Consider the following 9,552-nt stretch of genomic DNA (forward strand, 5'->3'; position numbering starts at 1 on the left):
TGGGGACGGTGTGGCGCAGTTGGGAGAGTGCCCGTGCCATCAACCTGAGGGTTCCTGGTTCGATCCCCAGCTTCTACCAACTTAGTCACGTCCGTTGTGTCCTTGAGCAAGACACTTCACACTTGCTCCTGATGGGGTTATAAGCGCCTTGCATGGCAGCTCCCGCCCTCAGTGTGTGAATGTGTGTGTGAATGGGTGAATGTGGAAATAGTGTCAAAGCGCATTGAGTACCTTGAAGGTAGAAAAACGCTATACAAGTATAACCCATTTACCATAACTGCGCCCAAGACCCAACCTCCGGGTTGATGATTTTAGGTTGTCCTAAGAATTTGGACTTTTTTCTCTTTTTTTTTCTCTTCCAAACATATTGCTGGGTACTGTGGCCAAAAAGCTCAATTTTTGTTTCATCTGACATCACATGGCAAAAGATAAGACTTTCTGGAGTAAAGTTCTGGGGTCAGGACAATGACCCCAAACACAGGTCAAAAATGGTAAAGGAATGGCTAAACCAGGCTAGAATTAAGGTTTTAGAATGTCCTTCCCAAAGTCCTGACTTAAACATGTGGACAATGCTGAAGAAACAAGTCCATGTCAGAAAACCAACAAATTTAGCTGAACTGCACCAATTTTGTCAATAGGAGTGGTCAAAACTTCAACCAGAATCTTGCCAGAAGCTTGTGGATGGCTACCAAAAGCACCTTATTGCAGTGAAACTTGCCAAGGGACATGTAACCAAATATTAACATTGCTGTATGTATACTTTTGACCCAGCAGATTTGGTCACATTTTCAGTAGACCCATAATAAATTCATATAAGAACCAAATTTCATGAATGTTTTTTGTGACCAACAAGTATGTGCTCCAATCACTCTATCACAAACAAATAAGAGTTGTAGAAATTATTGGAAACTCAAGACAGCCATGACATAATGTTCTTTACAAGTGTATGTAAACTTTTGATCGGGACTGTATATATATATATATATATATATATATATATATATATATATATATATATATATATATATATATATATATATATATATATATATATATATATATATCTCCTGACTGAACTCAAGTACATTTTGTGTCTTTTACAACATGTAGCTTTTTTTCTCTTTTTACTGATCACCTATTTATTATTATTTTATTGTGTTGTTTTCTATCTTAATTATTAATATTACAATTATTCTCTCAATCTTGCCTTTTTATTCACATATTTATGTATTATTTACATTTTATTTTTACATATGTTTCAAAGTATGCCTGTTGCATGTCTCAAGTTTTGTGTATCGTATTATGTGCTTATATTGCTTGAGGTTTTTTTTCCTGGACTCAAACTGAGCCCCCCTAAAAGGATGTACTGCCGTGTAAATAAGATGAGTAAAAGACCAAGAAAAGAACAGTATATGATGCATTTCAGACTTGGTGTGTGATGTACCTCTCGACAGAAGTCTGAAGAAGATTCCTCCGACTCAAACATCAGGGACCAGTTCTGCCGCTGGTCGTCATAAAACGTGCAGTAGTTGTTGGACTGAACCTGCAGTGGAAAAGTGAACATAAGATGTGTGAGCTCCTAGTCGTTGTCACGTAGATCAGAAGTCTGCGCCTTTAAATACACATTCGAATGGATCCAACACACATTAAAATACAGTCGGGAAGAAACGAGTACAACTACTTGAATGTCCGAGTCTTGCTCAATAACAAGGTACTTTTAAGACCAGTTGAATTGAAAAGGAGTTGAGGGGTCCCTGATGATATGGATCACACATTGCAGGCTAAAGTTCCATCCCGAGTCAATAGTACAAGATCGATGAGTGGATCTTCCACTACATCTTTACTACATTTACAATGTATTAACCTTTCCCGTCCTATTTTACCTTGTTTTCACTTCTAATTGACTTTTAGTGACATTTGTATACTTTCTATTTGCCTTTTACAAAATCCAAAACCGGTGAAGTTGGCACGTTGTGTAAATGGTAAATAAAAACAGAATACAATGAATTGCTAATCCTTTTCAACTTATATTCAATTGAATAGACTTCAAAGACAAGATATTTAATGTTCACACTGAGAAAAGTCTTTTTTTTGGAAAATAATCATTAACTTAGAATTTAATGGCAGCAACACATTGCAAAAAAATTGTCACAGGGGCATTTTTACCACTGTGTTACATGGCCTTTCCTTTTAACAACACTCAGTAAACGTTTGGGAACTGAGGAGACACATTTTTGAAGCTTTTCAGGTGGAATTATTTCCCATTCTTGCTTGATGTACAGCTTAAGTTGTTCAACAGTCTCCGTTGTGGTATTTGACGCTTCATAATATGCCACACATTTTCAATGGGAGACAGGTCTGGACTACAGGCAGGCCCTACGAAGCCACACTGTTGTAACACGTGCAGAATGTGGCTTGGCATTGTCTTGCTGAAATAAGCAGGGGCGTCCATGATAACGTTGCTTGGATGGCAACATATGTTGCTCCAAAACCTGTATGTACCTTTCAGCATTAATGGTGCCTTCACAGATGTGTAAGTTACTCATGTCTTGGGCACTAATACACCCCCATACATCACAGATGCTGGTTTTTGAACTTTGCGTATATAACAGTCCATTCCACAGTTTCCAAAAACGATTTGAAAAGTGGACTCGTCAGACCACAGAACACTTTTCCATTTTGCATCAGTCCATCTTAGATGAGCTCGGGCCCAGCGAAGCGTTTCTGGGTGTTGTTGATAAATGGCTTTGGCTTTGCATAGTAGAGTTTTAACTTGCACTTACAGATGTAGTGACGAACTGTAGTTACTGACAGTGGTTTTCTGAAGTGTTCCTGAGCCCATGTGGTGATATCCTTTACACACTGATGTCGCTTGTTGATGGATCAAAGGTCACGGGCCCTGCCGCTTACGTGCAGGGATTTCTCCAGATTCTCTGAAGCTTTTGATGATATTACGGACCTTAGATGGTGAAATCCCTAAATTCCTTGCAATAGCTGGTTGAGAAATGTTGTTTTTAAACTGTTGGACAATTTGCTGACGCATTTGTTCACAAAGTGGTGACCCTCGCGCCATCCTTGTTTGTGAATGACTGAGCATTTCATGGAAGCTGTTTTTATACCCAATCATGACACCCACCTGTTCCCAATTAGCCTTTTCACCTGTGGTATGTTCCAAATAAGTTTGATGAGCATTCCTCAACTTTCTCAGTCTTTTTTGTCACTTGTGCCAGATTTTTTGAAACATGTTGCAGGCATCAAATTCCAAATGAGCTAATATTTGCAAAAAATAACAAAGTTTACCAGTTCGAACGTTAAGTATCTTGTCCTTGCAGTCTATTCAATTGAATATAGGTTGAAAAGGATTTGCAAATCATTGTATTCTGTTTTTATTTACCATTTACACAACGTGCCAACTTCACTGGTTTTGTAGCTTCTATTCAACTTGTTTGACCTTCTTCTAAGCGGTGGGGATGGATGAATGTTGGAAGTTACACTCATGACAGCAATCATGGAAGCAACAGGATATGGAGTTAGTGATTCGATGGATGAATGGTTGACTGCTGTGTTGTCGTTTCTCTCCATCTTCAATGCACCGGCTGATGTGTGGAGTACAATTTGAAGGTCTCACCGTGAAGACGAAGCCAACGTGGATCTTGGCAGCAGCAACTTGTTTCTGCTGGCTGACGTATAGAAGCAGCTTGTACTGGCCACACAAAGAGAGGGAGCGTTACAACCAGATTCTTATTATCACTATCAGCTATATCAATATTAGTATTAATAATAACACTATCAATATCATGACATCAATAATAATATTTTTCATATCAGTATCAATATCATTATGTCAGTTTTAGTATTATTAATATCAGTAATATGTGTATTACTAATATCAGTATCAATACGATTATATTAACATTAGTATTATTAATACAGTATCAATATTATTATTATCAGTATCAATATCAATATTCCCTTTTAATATCAGTATCAATATATCAATATTAGTATCATTAATACCAGTATAAATTTCAATATATCAATATTAGTATCATTAATATCAGTATAAATATCAATATATCAATAGTAGTATTCTTAATAATATCAATATATAAATAGTAGTATTCTTATTAATATCGGTACATCAATATTAGTATTCTTATTAATATCAATACGTAAATATTAGTATTCTTATTCAAATCAATATATCAATACTAGTATTCTTATTATTATCATCAATATATCAATGTTAATATTCTTATTAATATCAATATATCAATACTAGTATTCTTATTAATATCAACTTGTCAATATTAGTATTATTATTCATATCAATATCAGTTTTCCTTGTAATATCAATAAATCAATATTAGTATTCTTTATATTGTTATCAATAAATCAATATTAATATTTATATAAATAAATCAATATTAATATTACTATTAATATCAATAACTCAATATTAATATTCCTTTTAATATAAATAAATATTAGTATTCTTATTCAAATCAATAAATCAATATTAGTACTCCTATTCATATCAATAAATCAATATTAGTATTCCTAATAATATCAATTAATCAATATTAGTATTCTTTATATTATTATCAATAAATCAATCTTTTTAGTCATATTAATATCGATAAATCAATATCAGCATTCCTATCATTATCAATAAATCAATATTAGTATTCTTATTCATATCAATAAATCAATATTAGTATTTCAATTAATATCATAAATCAATATTAGTATTCCTATTCATATCAATAAATCAATGTTAGTATTCATCTTATTATTATTAATAAATCAATATTAGTATTCCAATTAATTTCAATTAATCAATATTAGTATTCCTATTATTATCAATAAATCAATATTAGTATTCCTATTCATATCAATTAATCTATATTAGTATTCCTAATATTATCAATAAATCAATATTAGTATTCCTATTCATATCAATTAATCAATATTAGTATTCCTATTATTATCATCAATAAATCAATATTGGTATTTTTATTATTATTACCAATAAATCAATATTAGTATTCCTATTAATTTCAATAAATCAATATTAGTATTCCTATTCATATCAATAAATCAATATTTGTATTCTTATTATTATTATCAATAAATCGATATTAGTATTCCTAATAATATCAATTAATCAATATTAATATTCCTATTGTCAATAAATCAATATTAGTATTATTATTATAATTATCAATAAATTAATATTAGTATTCCTATTCATATATGTTTAATACATCCAAAATACTGACATTTATACTTTTTGCAGACGACACAAATTTATTCTACAGTAGTGATGACTATAATGAGCTCATAAATACAGTAAACACAGAACTAAATATAGTAAAAAAATGGATGGACACAAATAAATTATCTTTGAATATAAACAAAACTAAGATAGTAATGTTTGGAAATCGCAACATAACGTCTGAACAGAAAATAAGTATTGATGGTACCCAAATTGAAATCGTAAATGAGAATACATTTTTGGGAGTAATAATTGATAGTAAACTATCATGGAAACCTCATGTCAGACACATTAAAACAAAAATCTCCAAAAGCCTCTCAATTATAAACAAAGCAAAACTATACCTCAATGAAAATGCACTCCGTACTCTATACTGCACCTTGGTACTGCCATACCTTACATACTGTGTTGAAGTATGGGGGAATACTTACCAAAACACAATTCATCCTCTGATCATATTACAGAAAAGAGCAGTACGGATCATTCACAACGTTGGTTATTTAGAACATACTCATAATCTGTTTATGCAATCAAAGTTGCTCAAATTTGATGACCTCGTTAAATATAATACATTAATAATCTTATATAAAGCTTTTAACAAATTATTGCCACCTAATCTACAACGTTTTTTTATAAGACGAGTGCAAGCTCATAACTTGAGAGGCTTTGGATATTTCTTAATCCCGAGAGCTCAAACCACTCGTAAACGTTTTTGTGTGTCTGTATGCGGAGTAAAACTATGGAACAAACTGGACTTACAACACAAGCAATGCCAAACTATTAATCGATTTAAACTATTATACAAACATGGGGTCTGGTTCAAATATAGAGATGAGGGTCTTTAATTTGACCTGCTGCTATACTCTGTCTCAAAGTGTTAACATGTGCTCAATGTTTCCTTACCGTTATTGCTATGTTGTCTATTACCATTATTGCTATGATGTCTATTACCACTGTTGGTATATTCATTATTCCTACATTGTTGATACAAATGATTGTTACAGTGTAATAATTATTGTTACCTGTGGTAATGCCACTATGATACAACATCTGTATTATAATCCTTGAACAAAGTGAGAGTGAAACTCATGTGAATAATCACTGAATGGAGAACTGGGGGTGGGATTAAATAAGTTATCTTCTTCCCACTCCCTTTCAAGCAAAACTGGACAATAATGCACTATATTAATGTATATTATTATGTTTTGTCAACTTGTACGTCTTTGTCATTGCCTGAAATAAATAAATAAATGAAAAAAATGAAAAAATTAATCAATATTAGTATTCCTATTATTATCAATAAATCAATATTAGTATTCTTATTCATATCAATAAATCAATATTAGTATTCCTATTATTATCATCAATAAATCAATATCAGTATTCGTATTCATATCAATAAATCAATATTAGTATTCTTATTCATATCAATAAATCAATATTACTATTAGTATTATTATTATTACCAATTAGTATTATTATTCATATCAATAAATGAATATTAGTATTATTAGTATTATTATCATCAATCAATTAATATTAGTATTCCTATTCATATCAATTAATCAATACTAGTATTCCTATTATTATCATTAAATCAATATTAATATTCTTATTTCATATCAATAAATCAATATTAGTATTCTTATTATTATTACCAATAAATCAATATTAGTATTCTTATTCATATAAATAAATCAATATTAGTATTCTTATTATTCATATCAAAAAATCAATATTAGTATTCCCACCTCCTTGGTTGCATGCTGGCCCAAGATGGCGGCCCCGAGCTTGCCCTGCTTCACATATTGTCCATTGATGCTGCAGGAGGACATTTCAGGTTGGTGTGAGCGGTCAAAAGGTGAAGTCCAGGTACTCACTATCGAAAGGACTGGACCGCCGTGGCCAATAAGATTGCAGGGACTCCAGGTGAGACTCCAGGTGAGGATGAGGCGGCTGTCTGGAGGGCGGACGCTGTGGAACAAGGTGAAAGCTTCAGCGAGCAGGTGGACTTGCAGGTGTGCTCAGCAGCAACACCTGCTCTCACCTGCATGGGAGCTCTTCCTGGGCTGCTTGGGTGCCGTGTACTGGAAGGACTCCTTCCCTTGGTCTTGGTCCTGGTCTTGGGCCAGACCAAACAAGGAGGCCAGCTTGGCACTACAACAAACACATTTAACTTTATCAGCTGACATGATCAATAATACACCGCAACAAACACATGTAACTTAATCACCTGACATGATCAATAATACACCACAACAAACACATTTAACTTCATCACCTGAGATGATCAATAATACACTACAACAAACACATTTAACTTTATCACCTGACATGATCAATAATACACCACAACAAACTCATTTAACTTCATCACCTGACATGATGAATAATACACCACAACAAACACATTTAACTTCATCACGATTCGATTCAATATCGATTCTTGGGGTCACGATTCGATTCAAAATCGATTTTTTTTCTATTCAACACGATTTTTTCCCCGATTCAAAACGATTCTCTATTCATTCAATACATAGGATTTCAGCAGGATCTACCCCAGTCTGTTGACATGCAAGCAGAGTAGTAGATTTTTGGACAATGTTTTATCAACTGATTGCAATAATGCAAATTTGTTTTAACTATTAAATGAACCAAAAATATGACTTATTTTATCTTTGTGAAAATATTGGACACAGTGTGTTGTCAAGCTTATGAGATGCGATGCAAGTGTAAGCCACTGTGACACTATTGTTCTTTTTTTTATAAATGTCTAATGATAATGTCAATGAGGGATTTTTAATCACTGCTATGTTGAATCTGTAACTAATATTGATAGTGTTGTTGATAATATTCATTTTTGCTTCACTACTTTTGGTTTGTTCTGTGTCGTGTTTGTGTCTCCTCTCAATTGCTCTGTTTATTGCAGTTCTGAGTGTTGCTGGGTCGGGTTTGGTTTCGGAATTGGATTGCATTGTTATAGTATTGCTGTGTATTGTTTTGTTGGATTGATTAATTAAAATAAATAAATAAATAAAATATTTAAAAAATATACATAAATAAAAAAAATCGATTTTTTAAAAATGAGAATCGATTCTGAATCGCAGAACGTGAGAATCGCGATTCGAAATCGAATCGATTTTTTCCCACACCCCTAATATATATATATACATATATATATATATATATATATATATATATATATATATATATATATATATATATATATATATATATATATATATATATAAAAAGGTAGAAATACAAGAACACACACACACACACACACACAGTGCAGGGATAGTAAATGATAATGATAACAATCTAATAAACACATTTTTATTTCAAACGCAGCTTCATAAATCCTAAGAAAAGTTGTGTCTAAGTGTTTTGCTACAATATATTGAGGGTCAGTAAAAAAAAACTGTGTACCAAAATGGCCCCGGGGCCACACTTTGGAGGCCCCCCAAGTTATGGTATCTTATGTGTCCAATGATACTGAGTTACTATTGCAGATACATGGACTACAACGAGTGTGCTTCGTGAAGCAAATGAACTCGAATTAACTAAATCGTGTTTTATTGTGTCTTGTAAACAGGCCAAACACATGCTAGCTAGCTAGCTTAGCTCGATGGCTAACATTCATAATACTCACCCGCCTGACGGTAACAAGAAATCTCCATCTTCATCGTCTCCAGCGAACATACTATGAGTTAAAAGCCAAGTGGAATCAAATTTAAAAAATTAAAAAAAGATGCTGTAGTGATCGGACTAGTTATTATACAGTTTTACTTGGTGGAAGGGTTGAGTTGTTCTTCCTGGTTGTGTGGACGTCAGCTGACTTCCCACCTGATTCAGATGCAGTTTGTCAGAACTACCGCTAGATGGCGGAAGAGACGAGGCTGTGCCATCCTAAGGTTTTTCGATTATTACTGCATGTTTTGAAAATGGCACTTTCGACAAATTCCAGAGCAACGATCAATGGATAGATACATCGTATGAAAAAAATGTATGAAAAGTATCAATGTTGTTTCAAAAGATCACCAAAGCAATACATCTCTCCTTAAAATATATGGTGACTCAGGATGTTTTATATTCAAATACTACCTCTTGTCTGAGAAACCTTAATATTGAAGGTGTTCATTTCTGTGATAAAAAATGTTACAACAAATATATGAGGGCAGTTTTAGTGAAATAACATCTGCGGTCCCAGTGAGTGAATTATAAATGTATGCTTGTTGTTCAATAAAAAATTAAAAAAAACTGGGGGGGGG

At 32.8% G+C, this 9,552-nt stretch overlaps 1 protein-coding gene across 2 annotated transcripts in view; it reads right to left on the minus strand.

Moving 5' to 3' along the window:
- fkbp15b (FKBP prolyl isomerase family member 15b) overlaps positions 1 to 9,167 on the minus strand; it is a 47,202-nt gene extending 38,035 nt beyond the window's left edge. The window contains exons 1-7 of one of the 2 annotated variants that reach the window (XM_062025393.1): positions 9,071 to 9,167; positions 8,934 to 8,984; positions 7,326 to 7,435; positions 7,159 to 7,252; positions 7,030 to 7,099; positions 3,629 to 3,703; positions 1,445 to 1,543 (exon numbers count right to left, since the gene is read on the minus strand). In XM_062025393.1, the coding sequence (XP_061881377.1) occupies positions 1,445 to 1,543; positions 3,629 to 3,703; positions 7,030 to 7,099; positions 7,159 to 7,252; positions 7,326 to 7,435; positions 8,934 to 8,983 (498 nt within the window). In that variant the 5' untranslated portion in view covers position 8,984; positions 9,071 to 9,167. Of the gene's footprint in view, positions 1 to 1,444; positions 1,544 to 3,628; positions 3,704 to 7,029; positions 7,100 to 7,158; positions 7,253 to 7,325; positions 7,436 to 8,933 lie in introns of both variants that reach the window. The other variant, XM_062025394.1, reaches the window with a different exon arrangement.
- Between the last annotated feature and the right edge of the window lie 385 nt (positions 9,168 to 9,552).

The sequence above is a fragment of the Entelurus aequoreus genome, linkage group LG17, assembly GCF_033978785.1.
Source record: "Entelurus aequoreus isolate RoL-2023_Sb linkage group LG17, RoL_Eaeq_v1.1, whole genome shotgun sequence".
In the NCBI taxonomy this organism is placed as follows: domain Eukaryota; kingdom Metazoa; phylum Chordata; class Actinopteri; order Syngnathiformes; family Syngnathidae; genus Entelurus; species Entelurus aequoreus.